The sequence below is a fragment of the Perognathus longimembris genome, chromosome 23 (assembly GCF_023159225.1).
Source record: "Perognathus longimembris pacificus isolate PPM17 chromosome 23, ASM2315922v1, whole genome shotgun sequence".
Lineage (NCBI taxonomy): Eukaryota > Metazoa > Chordata > Mammalia > Rodentia > Heteromyidae > Perognathus > Perognathus longimembris.
Genome location: NC_063183.1, coordinates 24,406,972 through 24,424,243, shown reverse-complemented (window position 1 = coordinate 24,424,243; position 17,272 = coordinate 24,406,972). Strand labels below are relative to the sequence as shown.

The 17,272-nt window shown below is 45.3% G+C and overlaps 1 protein-coding gene across 1 annotated transcript; it reads right to left on the bottom strand.

Annotated features, from left to right (window-relative positions):
• Nucleotides 1-2: 2 nt before the first annotated feature.
• On the bottom strand, nucleotides 3-12,512 carry Mns1 (meiosis specific nuclear structural 1). Its single transcript, XM_048332825.1, has 10 exons — nucleotides 12,465-12,512; nucleotides 11,586-11,813; nucleotides 8,716-8,843; nucleotides 6,039-6,141; nucleotides 4,853-5,082; nucleotides 4,123-4,339; nucleotides 3,732-3,839; nucleotides 2,745-3,002; nucleotides 2,074-2,199; nucleotides 3-364 (listed from the first exon to the last, which is right to left on the bottom strand). The coding sequence occupies exons 1-10, from the start codon at nucleotides 12,510-12,512 to the stop codon at nucleotides 293-295; spliced, it is 1,518 nt and encodes a 505-aa protein (XP_048188782.1). The 3' UTR covers nucleotides 3-292.
• Nucleotides 12,513-17,272: the final 4,760 nt, after the last annotated feature.

Here is a 17,272-nt window from a genome sequence, read left to right as displayed (position 1 = left end):
TCTACGCTTGAAAACATTGTATATTCTGGAAGAGGAAGGCAGAATAGGGCTCTACGAGCTATAGCTTAGAATTCAGATCTTCCGGTTATCAGTATAAAAATTACAAAGTAAGTTTCCCAACAAAGTAACTTTAATTTTTATCTCACAATGGTTTTTGAATTAGGAAATATAACAAGGCACAATGGATCTGCACCGCACTGAGCTGTAACATACACCTACAGCGACACTTAGTGGTTGCACACAGAACTGCATTTTACCAGATTCGGCGGGGTTTCAGTTTGCTTCACCGAATTCACTTTTTCTTATACCTATTCCCGAACTCTTCACCAAGCAGGTCGAGATCATCTTCTTTTTTAAATACTCCCTACAAGAAAGACGTGTTCCGTTCAAATGCCAGAACATTTTACTAAATGCGTTGAACATGCTAGTAAAGTTAACTTGTAATCTATTCAAGAGGATTGGTTAATTTTCCAAGAATTATGACTTGCTGCATGTATGGCACACTCTTAGGCTCACTCAGTCTTCTGACTGAGCAGCCCTAGGGTAGAAATTGGTCATGGGGATTGGTGCTCTTCCCCTTCATGCCTAGAAGGAAAGGTACTAACAGACTCATGCCTTGTGTGTTAGACCGGCTGTGCCACCTGCTTGGGGGGGGGGGGGGCGGTGGAGGGAGAGGCTGAGCTTTGCTCCCTTCCACACTCCAGGTTTGGAGTGAAGCATTTCAAAGAACCTGCTTTTTCTTTGCTCCTTCAGAATACAGCAAAAGACTCTTTCAAACAAAATCAAGTGTTTACTTACCTTGCAGCCTAAAGGATTTAATGGATAACCTAGGTCATTTGGGGCCACTGGGACCTAAAGGCTTAAGGTCATTTGGGGACTTGAAGTTTGTTAGGTCCTTCTCTTCCTTCCCAGTTATTTCCTCCACAAGAACACTGGAGGGGCTGGGGATATGGCCTAGTGGCAAGAGTGCTTGCCTCGCACACATGAGGCCCTGGGTTCAATTCCCCAGCACCACATATACAGAAAATGGCCAGAAGTGGCGCTGTGGCTCAAGTGGCAGAGTGCTAGCCTTGAGCAAAAAGAAGCCAGGGACAGTGCTCAGGCCCTGAGTCCAAGTCCCAGGACTGGCCAAAAAAAAAAAAAAAAAAAAAAAGAACACTGGAGTACAAGGAAGCTCCTATTTTAATCTTATCAATCACATGTGGATTTTATTACTAGTACATTGCTTTCTACTGTATGTAACCATTAGATTCTAAAGTCCTGTGGCCAGGAAATAAATACTCATAATACTCCAGTGCTAGGAATCCAAAATACACACTTGATTCAACCAAATTGATTTAACATTTTTGTACTTTATGGTAACTTTAAGTGCCTAGATGTTTGGTGGTATATGAAACTCATTTTATTTTTTATTGGTCATGGGGCCTGGGCCCTGTCCCTGAGTACTTTCACTCAAGGCTAGCGCTCTACCACTTTGAGCCACAGTTCCACTTCCAGCTTTTTGATGTTTAATTGGAGTCTCACAGACTTTCCTGTCCAGGCTGAATTCGCACTGCAATCCTGATTTCAGGCTCCTGAGTAGCTAGGATTACAGGCATGAGCCACCAGCTCCTGCTACAAAACTCATTTTCAATAGTGATAGTGGGTTCAAGTATCTATGAAAAGTCACTCTTCTGCAGTACTGGGCTACCCAGGACCCAGTGACTCCAGAGCAGATGTGTCTCACTCAGTTCTCGCCTATGGCTGACCCTGGCATAGCGATCACGATGCCTCCATGTGGAGCACGATGCTCTAGAGTGGTGTATTTTAGTTCTTCTGTGCTAACAGGAAAAAGAGGAGAACCTCACAAATACAAATGCAAGAAACGGAGCTCACGTGCACCTCTAACCGTGTGCCACAAGCAGCTGCATTCGGGAACTGTTTATGAAAGGGACCCAGGGCGGCTCAGCGCCCGGTGAGGACCCGCTGCTGCTGCAGACAGGGCCACCAGCTAGGCGCCGTCCATGCCCTCAGCCACCACATTTGCTTTCCTGCTAGCGTCCCGAGGATCGCACCTCCAGCTGACTCACTGACCTTAGGGAGATAGCCCAGCAGTTTGGTAGCATGCTCTTTGAGGAGTTTCAGCCTTTCTTCTTCAACGATGGCATTGATGCAGCCTTGCCGACTCTGCTGCAGCTGCCACTCCTCCAGCTCCCGCCGCTGTGCGGAAGAAGCGCATGCGTCAGCGTCACAAGATCCACTGGCCGCTCGGCAAGTTTTATAAAAGTATGCTAAGTGTTGATGGTTCGAGGATACCAGTGTGTATCTCTGTACGTTGTGGTACATTTCATTTCATTTGCGGGAGTGATTGCCAGGCAGTGGGGCTGGTGACAGCGACTCTGTCCCTGCGTGCTTCGCATGTAGAGCTTTTCACACGTCAAGTGCTTACTTACCGTCTCATTTCTTCAAGCATGGCTGCCCCCCATATGAGTTCTCTCATTTCATCAACGAAACCCAAACCATCTATCAATTTGCCTCACACTTAACAAGGACAAACTATTAAACATCCCTTCTTCAATATCTACTTGCATAACTACTCATTGCCTATCACTGACTTCATAGTAGTTCCTAGGAGTGGCCTCTGCAAGGTGTTAGCCTCTGCGAGGTGAGGCTAACAGTCTCACCACCTGCCATGTAGTGTTTGGTGACCGATCAGCACAGCGGGCTGTTGTTCAAAGGTAACCCCCCACCCCCCCACCTCTGACCTTGTCCTCAAGGAACTGGTTGCGCCGCTCCTCAATCAGTTTCTCCACCGCCCGCTTGTGTTCCAGCTGCTTCATCCTCTGCTTCTGAGCATTCATTAGCTCTATGCGGTCGTCCTCGGCGAGCTTCGCTAGCGTGGCTTTTCTGAAGTTCTCCTCTTCCTCTTTTGCGGCTTGTAGTATAAGTTCTCTCAGTGCCATTTGGTCTTCAAAATCTTGCTTCATCTCTCTCTGCTTTCTCAGTTTGTTTTCTGCTTCCTCCTAAACAAAAAAGTTAATTTGGCTACCGTTTCCTTGCGTTGTATTTATATGGGAGGAGCAGGAGAGGCTGGGTGTGGTAGTGCATGCCTATAGTCCTGGCATTCAGGAAGTTAAGGGAGGAAGACCTTGGGTTCCAGGCCAGCTTTGGCTATCTAGTGAGTTCAAGGCCGGCACAGTTTGTAAAGAAAGACCCTGTGTTAGAAATAAAAGTGGGACAGACTTTTCTACATTGAGCGAGCAACTTCTTTGTCTCCAGCCCCATCTACATCCTCTCTTTTGGCCTTCTCCAGTCAAGCTCACTTCACCTCCTTCTAGCCTTGTAGCTTACCAGCAGTTCATTTTCCCATCACTTGATTTTATTTCATGTGTATGTGTGCCTTATCTCCTCCTCAAAATAAACTCCCAGGGGACACGGGTTTATTTTTCCTTTCTTAGGTACTGGGTTCATAGTACTTAACATTTATTTTTGTGCTGGTACTAGGGCTTGAACTCAGGGACCTGGGTACTGGCCCTGAGCTTTTTGCTTAAAGATAGTGCTTGAGCCACAGCTCCATTTCCAGCTTTTTTTGGTGGCTAACTGGAGACACGAGTCTCGGGCTTTCCTGGCCCGGAACCTCAAGCCTCAGAATTTAGTCTCCTGAGTAGCTAGGATTACAGGGCGAGCCACCGGCGTCTGGCTCAAACTTACGTCCTGTCTCTGGTGCTCATCCCCCAATCGTGGAAACTTACTTTGAGCTTCCTCTTGCACATGTCGGCCCACTCTTCCTGGTACAGCTCTTGCCGTGCTTCTTCCAAATCGTCACGATGCCGCAACGTTTCTTCCAACTTCTGAGCTGCCTATTAAAAAAAAATTCTAGAACTCAGCTTCTACAACTGTTTCAACTGGCACATGTGCCAGTCCTGGGGCTTGAACTCAGGGCCTGGGTGCTGTCTATAAACTGCTTTTGCTCAAGGCTATCAATCTACCACTTGAGCTACAACACCACTTTTGGCTTTTCGATGATTAAATGGAGAGAAGAGCCTCACAGACTTTCCTGCCCAGACTGGCTTAGAACTGTGATCCTCAGACCTCAGCCTGAGCAGCTAGGGTTACAGTCAGAATTGGTTATAACACCAGTACCTGTTTCTGCAGCTGTAGCCTTCTCTCCTCATGCTCTTGAGCTTTTGCAATTCGTTCTTGTTCTCTCTGCTGCTGTATCTTGGCAAACTCTAGGATTTTTCTGTTTTCTTCTTCCATCTCCTCACGTTTCTTATTTCTCCACAGAGTCTGCTCTTTCTGAAGCTCTTCAATATACTTGCGGGTTGCGTTCATTTTCTCTAACTTGTGTTGTTTTTCCCTTTAAAAATACAGGGTTAGAGTTTCATAGTTACAGAAATGATAAAGTAAAAAATAATTTTCAACAATAATGGGGGAAAACATCTTTCCAATTGATAATCTATTCATTTATTGACGCAATTCCCATTTTGAATACCTACTATGTGCTGCTACATAGCATGTGAGCCCTGGGTTTTCTCTGGGAAAATCCTACTAGGCCTCTACTCTAACCTGCTGAGGCGAAATTTTCAGCTTCTCATTACAGAAAGACCACAAGACCACAGCATAAACCTCGTGACGCAAATGTCCCAAGGGAAATTCACAGAAGACCTGTCCTCCGGCCTGTAACGTGGGCACATGTAGTAAACCAAGTCAGTCACTGAACAGCACGTAGCCGGTTATCACCTGGGCCTAGGAGGAGGAGCTGGGCTCCGTGCGCATGCGCAGGGCTGACCCGTGGAGGACTTGCTACACACTGACCTTCACAGCACACCCAAGACCGTGCGCACGCAAGGCAGACACAGGAAGAACTCACAGTTCATCTTCTTCATAGATCTTCCTCACGATTTCATCGATCATGAGTTTCTCCTTCAGCAACTGCTCATAAGCGTCTTGCTTTCTTCTTTCCTGTTCCTCCAGCTGTTTCTCCAGGTCAAAATGGTACTGAGCCTTTTCTTTGTTCCGCCGGTCCTGGGCGGCACTCTCCTCGGCCAGCGCCCGCTCGTGTTCCTCCTTCATGATTCTGTGTATATCAGCATCACGTTTCTGGTATTGAAGCAAAAGGCATTTTTCCATGTGTAAATGTGAGCACGGGGTGGCACTGTTTTATGAGGATGCATCTGAAGAGATCAGACTCTGTGGCAAGACAGAAATGCTTTCCTCTGCCTTTAAGATCAAAGGCTGGAACGGAAAGGGACGAACAAGAAATCGGACCCTTGGAGCTGTGCTATAATCCAGAAGCTCTCTGGGGGAGTCATACCAGGAAGGGATATGAGTCCAAGTTCAAGTTAGTAAGTAACATTGGAACTCCAGTATGTCACCATTTAAAGTCAATCCTAGCTACTCAGGAGGCTGAGATCTGAGGATTGCAGTTCAAAGCCAGTGCAGGCAGGAAAGTCCATGAGACTCCATCCCCAATTAATCAACAAAAATCTGGAAATGGAGCTGTGGCTCAAGTGGTAGAGCACCAGCCTTGAGTTTAAAAGCTAAGAGATGGCACTCAGGCTGTGAGGTCAAGCCCCAGAAGTAGTAGATACAATTAAAAACAGATTTAAAAATTGTAACATTCTAAAATAAATTACCATGCTAATTATTTATACACTATCTGGGTTTGTTACAGAATAAGAAGTGAGGGCTAGGAATATGGCCTAGTGGCAAGAGTGCTTGTCTTGTATACATGAAGCCCTGGGTTCGATTCCCCAGCACCACATATATAGAAAACGGCCAGAAGTGGCGCTATGACTCAAGTGGCAGAGTGCAAGCCTTGAGCAAAAAGAAGCCAGGGACAGTGCTCAGGCCCTGAGTCCAAGCCCAGGACTGGCAAAAAGAGTAAGAAGTGAGCATACAGCAGTCTGGGAGCTGCCTGGGGCGGTGGAGGCTCTGACATTTAGGTGAACGTGGTACGTATGCAATCACTGAGATGTGTGATAAAGATGGAAAAAGTGTAGGAGGACTTAATGGTTCTCAAAGACGGAAAAACAGAGTGAGTGAAATCACATTACCATTTGCTCGTATTTTATGGCGTCCCTTTCCACAATCTGGGCTGCCCTTTCTTTATTCATATAAGCCGCTTTTAATTTCTTCTCCAATTCTCGAAGCTCAAGACTGAAGGAAAAATATGACTTTAAATTTGAGGATAAGAGAATGAAGCCTCCTAGAAAGTTGACTGTAATTCTTATTTTCTCAAAGATGGTCTACAACCAGTACCATTCACAGGAGAAGCAAGTTTATTATGTTTCACGGGTCCCGTGGGACCACGGGGGTGTAAGCTGTCTGCTTTCAGATTGCTCTTTTTTTTGTTTGTTTTCTGCTGGTCCTGGGGCTTGAACTCTGAGCCTGGGCCCTGGCCTTGAGCTTCTTTTTGCTCAAGGCTAGCACCCTACCAGTAGAGCCACGGCACCACTTTCAGCTTTTTTGAGTATTTTATTACAGATAAGAGTTTCATGGAGTTTCCTGCCTGGGCTGGCTTTGAACCACGATCCTCAGATCTCAGCCTCCTGAGTAGCTGGGATTACAGGTGTGCAACACTGGAATCCAGTTCTGCTTTATTACTTTTATGACTTTTTTAACATTTGTAGATTTCAAAAGTTTGATGAGGCTCAGCTCTAGACTAATCTTCATCATATACTGTGTCATAACCTGTGGCTTTAAAAATCCCTGGCCAATAATACTTTAGCATCGTCCACTTTCACCTCTTCTACCACCAATAAAATGATATACGTTAGCCAGAACTTTCCACCATGGGCCATGTGAGACTCAGGTTCTCCTTTGCATTTTTCTCTCCTTTGATCTCTACATGCATTGCGGATACTTTACAGTTATGGTTTAGTGTGCATCTATTCAACTTTGTCTAACTCTATAGATTTTTTCCCCCCACTAGTCCCAGGGCTTGAACTCAGGGCCTGAGCATTGTTCCTGGCTTCTTTTTGCTCAGTGCCACTTCTGGCTTTTTCTGTTTAATGTGGTGCTGAGGAATGGAACCCAGAGCTTCATGCATGGTAGGCAAGCATTATACTGCTAAGCCACATTCCTAACCCCAGTACTGTAGATGTTTACACTCACTATTACTGAAGGACAACATGCACTATTTTACGGAAATCTCAGTCAAAAGATTGGAGAACTGAGCGTGCTCAGTGGCCATGTTCTCCTTTGCTTAACTCTCAGCCATTCCTCAGACAACAGCAACCACCAAGGGCAGCACAGCTCCAATGCCAGGCTCCCCATGCTGCTTTCCTTCCACTCCTCGTTCTTAGTGTTGCACCTTCTCCAGAGATTCTGCTCCTGAAATATGGATCTCAGTCACCTAGTCTGCAGTGCTAGAGCAGAACACGCAGCGAGGGACGGTAGCTCACACTACCATTCTAGCTCAAGAGTGTCACCTGCAGAATACACCTTCAAAGCCAACAGAAAAGTCTCTGAGACTTTGAGATTTTAAGGGGGATTTTAATTTCTTCAAATAAGGATTAGTAATCTCTTAAAGAATTGGACTGATCTATCTGCAGAAAAAATAAACCACAAGGCCCAAAACTACTGAGGCTCGGGGCTGGGGATATGGCCTAGTGGCAAGAGCACTTGCCTCATATACATGAAGCCCTGGGTTTGATTCCCCAGCACCACATATACAGAAAATGGCCAGAAGTGGCGCTGTGACTCAAGTGGCAGAGTGCTAGCCTTGAGCAAAAAGAAGCCAGGGGGCTGGGGATATGGCCTAGTGGCAAGAGTGCCTGCCTCATATACATGAGGCCCTGGGTTCGATTCCCCAGCACCACATATACAGAAAATGGCCAGAAGTGGTGCTGTGGCTCAAGTGGCAGAGTGCTAGCCTTGAGCAAAAAGAAGCCAGGGACAGTGCTCAGGCCCTGAGTCCAAGGCCCTGGACTGGCCAAAAAAAAAAAAAAAAAAAAAAAAAAAAAAGCCAGGGACAGTGCTCAGGCCCTGAGTCCAAGGCCCAGGACTGGCAAAAAACAAAATAAAACAAAAAAAAAACTACTGAGGCTCAGCAGGTTCCCACACTATTCTGTAGAAGTCCTACACAATTCAGACAAAATGTAACAGACCTCAAAGTAGATTGCCAGCATGTTCAACTGCACAAATACAGGACAGGCATCTTGTTGGCCCTCAGTTTCTACCAACAGTGTGACATGGCTGCCCAACACAGCATTAGGAAATCAACTCTAGGATTCTACAAGTCTGTTTTGTAATAAGAGGTTATTTCAATTTATGCTTAAAGGGAGGGGCAGATGGTCTGATGTTTTGTTTTCACTGTAAACGTTTACACTTACTTTCCATGAATGCAGTGTGTTTTCTCAAATTGTTTTGGACTTAGTACAACATTTCTAGGGAAAAATACTAAGTGAAATGATACAAATACACTTGCTAGACAGCTGCCAGAGGCTGATAACTGTAATCCTAGCTACTCAGGAGTCTGAGATCTGAGGACTGTATTTTAAACCCAGCCTAGGCAGACACACACATCTGTGAGATTCCATCTCCATTTAACCAGCAAAAATGCTAGGTAGAAGGTGTGGCTCAAGTGGTAGTGCATTAGCCATGAACAAGGAAACAGAGCACAAGTCTCCAAGTTCAAGCCCTGGTATGGCACAAAAGTATGGAAAAGAATAAAGAAATCCATGAAAGTTACAAGTACAAGGAAAGCAGAATGAATGGAAACCAAGCTACCTGTTCTCTCTCACTTGCTGCCGCATTTTCTCATCCTTCAAGCTCTCATGTTTCAGTCTGGCCAGTTCCTGAGCCAGTTTCTCTTCTTGTTCAAGCTGCAGTTCCCGCATTCTTCTGTTTTCTTCTGCCTGGATAAAAGCGAGACGTGTTTGTCCTCTCACATCAGACCACAATGCATCCCAGCCCACACTTCCATCTCAGCCTTGGGAGACAGAGCCAAGACTAGCTACCTACATACATCATGCTTAGATTCTGCTGATCTGCAGATAATAAATGGAGTTATTTTAAGCCACCGAGACACTTTTCACAATAGCCAAGTTATGGAAACAGCCCAGGTGCCCTACAATGGATGAGTGGATCAAGAATATGTGGTACTTGGGTTGGGAATATGGCCTAGTGGCAAGAGTGTTTGTCTCGTATTCATGAAATCCTGGGTTCGATTCCTTAGCACCATGTATATAGAAAAGGCCAGAAGTAGCGCTGTGGCTCAAGTGGCAGAGTGCTAGCCTTGAGCTAGGGACAGTGCTCAGACCCTGAGTTCAAGCTCCAGGACTGATAAAAAAAAGAATATGTGATACCTAGACACAATGGGATTTTATTCATCTATTAGAAATAGATGGGGGCTGGGGATATAGCCTAGTGGCAAGAGTGCCTGCCTCGGATACACGAGGCCCTAGGTTCAATTCCCCAGCACCACATATACAGAAAACGGCCAGAAGCGGCGCTGTGGCTCAAGTGGCAGAGTGCTAGCCTTGAGCGGGAAGAAGCCAGGGACAGTGCTCAGGCCCTGAGTCCAAGGCCCAGGACTGGCCAAAAAAAAAAAAAAGAAATAGATGGACCTAGAAAAATTATGTTAAGTCAGTCTCTCATATGTGGAAGTTAGATCAAAAACAAAAACATATAACTGGGTACCAGTGACTCACAACCTGTAATCCTAGCTACTCAGGAGGCTGAGATCTGAGGACCGTGGTTTGAAGGTAGCCATGGCAAGAAAGCTCCAATAACCAGAAAACCACAAGTGGTGCTGTGGCTCAAGCGGTAGAGTGACAGCCTTGAGTAAAAAAAGCTCAAGGACAGTGCCCAGGTCTTGAGTTCAAGCCCTACAACTGAGAAAAAAAAAGTTCAAGAACAGCACCCAGGGGGCTGGGAATATGGCCTAGTGGCAAGAGTGCTTGCCTCATATACATGAAGCCCTGGGTTCAATTCCCAGCACCACCTATACAGAAAATGGCCAGAAGTGGCACTGTGGCTCAAGTGGCAGAGTGCTAGCCTTGAGCAAAAGAAGCCAGGGACAGTGGTCAGGCCCTGAGTTCAAGCCCCAGGACTGGCCAAAAAAAGAACAGCACCCAGGCTCAGAGATCAAACCCCAGGATACATACACAAAGATGCATTATACTAATAACCTGAACTATGGAACTGTAACCTCTTTGTACAACTACTTATTTAAAAAAATCAAAAAGCATCACTGGGTTGGATACCATAGCTCAAATGACAGCCTATGCAGCCTTGAGTTCAGATCTCAGTATCACCAATAGTGTGCATGAATTGCCAAAGGACAACACAATCTGAGCACCAAAAATAATAAGAAATACAGTTTATAAGTATATAAGGCCTCATGAGTTCATAAAACTTATTTTTAAAAAGAAAAAAAGCTGAGCTGGGGGCTGGTGGCTCATGCCTGTAATCCTAGCTACTCAGCAGGAGGCTGAGATCTGAGGATTGAGGTTCATAATGAAATACATAAATGCGGGGCTGGGGATATGGCCTAGTGGCAAGAGAGCTTGCCTCGTATACATGAGGCCCTGGGTTCGATTCCCCAGCACCACATATATACAGAAAACGGCCAGAAGTGGTGCTGTGGCTCAAGTGGCAGAGTGCTAGCCTTGAGCAAAAGGAAGCCAGGGACAGTGCTCAGGCCCTGAGTCCAAGGCCCAGGACTGGCCGGAAAAAAAAATACATAAATACTCATGTTCTATCATTTAATAGTTGTAATATTAAAAAAAAAAAAGAATAGTTGTGGGGCTGGGAATATGGCCTAGTGGCAAGAGAGCTTGTCTGGTATACATGAAGCCCTGGGTTCGATTCCCCAGTGCCACATATATAGAAAATGGCCAGAAGTGGCGCTGTGGCTCAAGTGGCAGAGTGCTAGCCTTGAGCAAAAGGAAGCCAGGGACGGTGCTCAGTCCCTGAGTTCAAGGCCCAGGACTGGCAAAAAAAAAAAAAAAAAAAAAAAAAAAAAAAGAATATATCCAAAAAAAGAATAGTTGTAACATGTTTAACTTCAGTATGTTAAAAAAAAGGCATCCTTAAATTTTGTCCTCAGAAGTATATGTTAAGTAATATGACTGTCCTTATTCAGTGAAAACTGTGGAGGTTATGTTTAAACAAATCTGAATGCTATATGATCCTAACTACTCAAAAGGATGAGATCTGAGGATCACAGTTTGAAGCCAGCCATGGAAAGTTCTTGAGATTCTTATCTTCAATTTACTGCCTTGGGTAGGTGGAAGGGGAATTGTGGCTTCAAGTGGTACGATCATTAGCCTTGAGCAAAAATGCTAAGGGGTGGCACCTAAACTCTGACTTAGCTCTAGTCCCAGGACTGACCCCCCCCAAATTAAATGCCTACCAGCCAACCTGTGTTATAGATGAGGCATAAAAAGCAACTTAGCCCAGGTTCTGCAGCTAAGATCCAGTAGTAGTCAACTCAAAGACAGCCAGCTAGCTCCAAAGCCAGCTCTCTGCCACTATCCTGGCTTCCCTCACCCAAAGCTGTCTCCCTCTACTTAATTCCACCATTAGCAGGTTTAAATTTTTTTTTCAAGCTATAAATAAGTGAGGAAAATATAACAAGAAATTGTAAAACTTACATTCTGGATAGCTTCTTCCATATCCAACTCAAACTGTTCATTGTGTAACACTCGAAGGAATCTCTTGCGCTCAATTCGGTTATCGTAATCATTCTTCACTCTTTGGTTCCTGATTTGACGTTCTACTACTTTCATTGCCTCAATATTCAACATTTTAGAGTAATTTTCCTCTACTAATTTCTGGTGCTTTTCACTAAAACTCAAAGTTCTTTTGTTCTCCTTTGGGGCCTAGAATGGGAAAACAAAAATATGCATACTTCAATATGACAAGGTTGCATTCCGATAACGCGCACAAAAGTAGGCAATAGTAATGGTCTAGGGCCCTCTAAGTCCCGATTATACCTAATAAAAGATCCGTATGTTGACGTGTCAGTTAAATAGATACTGAAATTCTCTACTTTATAGATGAGGCATGAAAAGTAAAATTAAAGGAGGGTGGCTCAAATGGTTGTCTTAACAGCTTGGCCAGAACCTGAGTTCAGATCCAATTTACACACACACACACGAAACAACAGTAGTCGTTCTCAAAGGCGGATCTGTGCAGACCCAGCCTTTGGGGACAGCTCAGGAAAAGCGCCTCGGCTCCTCCCTAGGCCTCGCACCCTCCCACTCACCGGGTCCTCCGGAGGCCGGTCGGGTTTCCTAACGTAAATCTACTAAGCTCCTAGGCTAACGCTCTCCTGGGCTTTGCTTTCCACCGTGTCCTGTGAAGGTTCCCACTCTACAGGGTAAAGATGGCGGGGGGGGGGGGGGCTTGAAACCAACACAGCGCCCCCAAGCCAGCAGCCTCCCGGGCCTCAGGAAAACACTTAAACCTCAGGCCAGGCCTTTCAAAGCTCCCTGGGAGGCGGACCCACGGGAGCCCCGGCCCCAGCTCACCATCCTGGTCGAAGCAACAGTCCCGGCCCCGAGTTCCGCCTCCTCCATGGCTGCCGCCCACCGCGTCGGCTCCAGTGTTTACACCGTGTCCCGGCAACGGCACCCGAGAAGGACGCGGCCTCCCGTTGGACGACGCCACATCCAATCGGCGTTGAGCTTCCTTGGAGCAGCTGCTTCCTATTGGCCGAGGCCGGGCGGGCGGGAAGTTCCTGCGGGGCGGCCTTCCCCGGGGCCTGGGCGGGCAGGCCTTCCCTGTGGGGAAGCTTTGGGGCCCACGAGAGCCCCGTGGGAACGATCTACAAAGGGTTAAGTTTCCATGCGTCCGGCATCCTCCACGCCTGTTCTGCAGCCCTGGTCCTGGTTCATCTTTGCTGAGGCACTGCGGGTAAATCTCTTACCGGATCTTGTTCTACCACATAGTCCAGGCACTGATGAGAACAGAAGACATGATTTATCTGGCCCTTTAGACCAGTGCAGTCCGTTTTAAATGGAAAAATTTAAGATCGAGAATGGATCCCAGAAAGTAGTCTGATACACTGATTTTGGAGAGGATATATTTGGAAAATCTTGCCTACGTTAAATTTGGTTTTTTAACGTTCTTTTCTCTCACATCCTTCACAATCAGAAGAAAAAAAAAAAGTCCAACTGAAGAATTCAGGACTTTTTTGGACCCATAGTAGAATTGAGGGCACAGGCTAAAGTCACATTCTGAGATCTGGAGAAAGAGGAGAATCCAGAGTCACAGGCAAAAATCTACTTTACCTAGACAGAAGGCTTGAAGTAGTGGGAGCATTTCAATGTTGATGTTGAGAAGATGTTATGGGTTGAGTGAAGACTAGCATGAGAGAAACTACCTGCTCAGTCTGAAGGATCCCTATCCTTACACATGCTGTAAGGTCCACCTTTGGGAGGGCTCCATGCAGATGCCCCCCACCTGTTTAAATTCCTGAGTCACCTAGGTAACTGACACACCTGGAGGCAGTTAACCTCCTCCTTCTCTGAGGTCACATCCAATCCACCTGGCCAGCCCACCTTTTCCTATACAATCCGGCTCAACATGATCCCCCCTCTCTTCTCTGTCCTTTTCTCTCTTTTTCCTTTCTTCCTTTCCCTGTCTCCCCACGACTCCATCTTGTGTGGGCTGGCAGTGTGCTTCCCCCCCCCAATAAACTCCTCTGACTGCACCATGTGGCCGGTTTCCTTTCTGGCGAACCTTACATCTGGTGCCTGACTCAGGAGGGGAAGGAGTCAGGAGTCGCTGGATCCCCTCCCTCTGCTCTTTTCACCGCCCCTCCTCAGACCAAACTGCCAAAAGCCAGAGGAAACTCATCTTGGACTTCTTGCCTTTACCATTGCTGACTACGCATCCACCACACCATGTCCTCTCTACCTCTGTTACAGCCCCTCCCTCATGAGACTTCTTCCAGGCTTCATTCAAGGACTGGCACCAACACCAAGGGACAGCTGCTGCCTGCCTTCTGGAGGGGCCACATCTCTGCCTTGTACCCCTAATGTCAATGGCCCTTGCCAGTAGGAAGTAGAGTCAGCACCCTTTTTCATTATTATTAAAAGGCGGGAATGTAAGGTCCACCCCCAGCAGGGCTCCGTGCAGATGCCCCCCCCCCCCACCTGTTTAAGTGTGTGCCCAGTACCTGCATTAGCTACGTAACTGGCACACCTCTAGAGGCAGTTACCTCCCCCTTCTCTGAGATCATATCCAATCCACCTGCCCGTATCTCCCACCTTTTCCTATAATAACCCAGCTAGCTCAACACGAGTCCCCACTCTCATACCTTTTCTCTCTTCCCTTTTCTCTCTTACTCTCTCTTTCTCCTTCCTTCCCCTCTGTCTCTCCATGCCTCCATCTTATGTGGACTGGCAGTTTGCTCCCCCCCTCCAGTGAACTCTTCTCTGCCTGAACCATGTGGCAGGTTTCCTTTCCAGAGAACCTTACAGTTGTGTCTCTAGACTCTACACTCCCAAAGGGGAAGACCCATGAAAGGTTTTCTGTGGCTCTGTAGAAGATACCAGAGCCGAACATATCTGACTACTGACACCTATAGCTTTCCTGTAACAGTTCAGTGGGAAAAGTAAAGACCATTCATCTTATCTATAAACATAAAATTATAATTATCCCTCAGCTCTGATTTAGCTGCCCCTTGCAGATTTTGATACATTGTATTTTTACATGCATTTAAAATATTCAAACTTCTTTGACCCTGGAGGGTTATTCAGAAATGTTTTTCTACCAAGGCTGGCACTCTACGATTTGGGCCATAGCTCCACTTCTGGCTTTTTGGTGGTAAATGTTGATATGAGCCTCACAGAGCCGGGCACCGATGGCTCACACCTGTAATCCTAGCTACCCAGGAGGGCGAGGGCTGAGGATCGCAGTTCAAAGCCAGCGTGGAAAGAAAAATCTGTGAAATTCTTATCTCAAACTACTCAGAAAAAGTGGGGAAGTGGCACTGTGGCTCAAGTGGTAGAACACTAGCCTTGAGCAGAGAGGCTCAGGGACAGAGCCTAAGCCCTGAGTTCAAGCACCAGGACCAGGAAAAAAAAAAAAAAAAGACTTTCCTGCCCAGGACTTCAAATTGTGATGGTCCTCAAACCTCAGCCTCCTGAGTAGCTAGGAGTACAGATGTGAGTCACTGGTACCCACCTGACAAATAATTTTGATCACAAAGATTCAAGTCAACCTTTCTTTCTTTTTTTTTTTTTTTTTTTTGGCCAGTCCTGGGGCTTGGACTCAGGGCCTGAGTGCTGTCCCTGGCTTCTTTTTGCTCAAGGCTAGCACTCTGCCACTTGAGCCACAGCGCCCCTTCTGGCCATTTTCTGTATATGTGGTGCTGGGGAATCGAACCCAGGGCCTCATGTATATGAGGCAGGCACTCTTGCCACTAGGCCATACCCCCAGCCCAACCTTTCTTTCTTAGAATATTACTAAACTAATAAAAATAAATGTCTCCACAACATCAACAAAGTATTTTTTTCACTGTTTAAATTTGAAAGGGTAAATAATAAGTTTTGTTGAATTTGACATTATATTACTTGCACAATGGACACCTAAATCATACTTACATATTTTTTGCTAGGAAATATTTGTAACTTAAAGACAGTTCAGTTATCGAATATTCAAAGTACCTCAACTCATCAATATAAAGATTATTTTATCAAGCATTTTATATATCAATATCATTTGCTTCTTAAAAACATACATTATATGCCCCAATTTAGATACATTAATGATCTCAATTCACCAATATTTGTTTAGCCTGGAGCTCTTGACATAATATAGCTTAACAAATCCACAATGAATGGGTAAGTATACATTTGGGATAAAGTTGAGAGGAGTAAGTTGAGAGAAGGGTAATTCAGAAGCAAAGTCTATTGTGTAAGACAAGGGAAAGGCAGCAGAAATATCATAAAGGGACAAAAATCAGGCAGGTCAGACAGAAGTTATGGAGCCAGAGACAGAGAAGGTGAATTTTTAAGGGACAGGTGTGACATGGATTGAATCGGTGCAAATCCGAGAGTGAGGAAAACCAGCAACTCAACAGGATTCTGACCAGGGAGAGCTAGTGTTCTGCTTGGGCAAAGAGTGTTTGCATGGGACCAGCTGGCTTTAGCAGAAAGAACTCTCACATGAAGGTAAAGGCACTACAACAAAGAGAAAAGGTGCAGGGAAGGCATATGGCCACTCAGTGGCCCTGGTGAGCGGTGTGAGGAAGCAGCCTGTGTTGAGAATGGGGACTGGAAATGGGTCCAGGGCACGTTCTAACCCACATTCAGTGAACAACAATAATTCATAATAACCAACAGTAGCCTTGCAAAGCATGTTAGCTCACGTATGCTTTCTTATTATTTGCTTTGCCTCGCCTCTAAAGGGAATGTTAGTGATAGCTCCTTATTTCCACCTATCTGTGGGAATTATAGAAGGATCTTGGTAATTTATTTTTTCATTATTTATTTATTTTAAATAAGGATCTTAGTAATTTAATAGGTAGGATTTCCAAGGGAAGGATCTTGGAAAGAGGAAAAGCCTAATCATTATGTTTTTTAAGTTAATAGATATTTAAGACAGAATACGGTTTACAGGAAAACTGGAGTCCACTGAATTTTCCTGTCTCCCGGTTTGCCCTATTATTTGCATTACACATTAGTGCAGGACCTGCATTATCGCTGATGATACATTGCAGTCAAGGGTTAACATTAGAGGTAGCTCTTGGTTCTCTCCAGGTCTTTGGTTTTGACAAATGCATGGAGTCATGCATCCATCATTACAGTAATATCTGTGATTTTCACTGCAGTACAAAGCCTCTATGCTCTACCCTTTTCCCTCCCCAGTCTCAAACCTCTGGGAACCACTCACCTTCTTCCCATCTCTTCTATACTCCTGCCTTTTCCAGTCACATACTTGAATTAATAGAGTAGGCAGCCTTTTCAGACTGGCTTCCTTCCTACAGCCATATGTATTTTTTAAGCTTCTTCCATTTTTTTTGTGGTTTGATAGCTCATTTTTTTAATTACTGAGTAATATTCCATTGTATGGCACTTTACAAAACATTCATTACATTTAAAGATTATTTCTACTGGTAAATTATTATTGTCACAAATGGTGCTTATTGTTAAGAGGAGATTTATGTCCTTCACCAGCATGAAGGTGAAATCTTTGGTTCATTTTTCTTTGAAAAATGGCTTTTTACTTAGAGATATCTATTAAAGGTCTAGAGTACAGAAGAGAAAAAAAACTTTCTGAATACCAAAGGATGGGTTATTGATGAATGTTTTCCGAAAGTTATAACACA

Coding starts and splice junctions, on each gene's coding strand:
- Mns1 (XM_048332825.1), bottom strand. CDS start 12,512: ATGGAGGAGGCGGAACTCGGGGCCGGGACTGTTGCTTCGACCAGGATG. Junction 4,340..4,852: donor ATCTATGAAGAAGATGAACT/GTGAGTTCTTCC, acceptor GTATTTTTAAAG/GGAAAAACAACACAAGTTAG. Junction 365..2,073: donor TGCTGGGCTATCTCCCTAAG/GTCAGTGAGTCA, acceptor TCTTTCTTGTAG/GGAGTATTTAAAAAAGAAGA.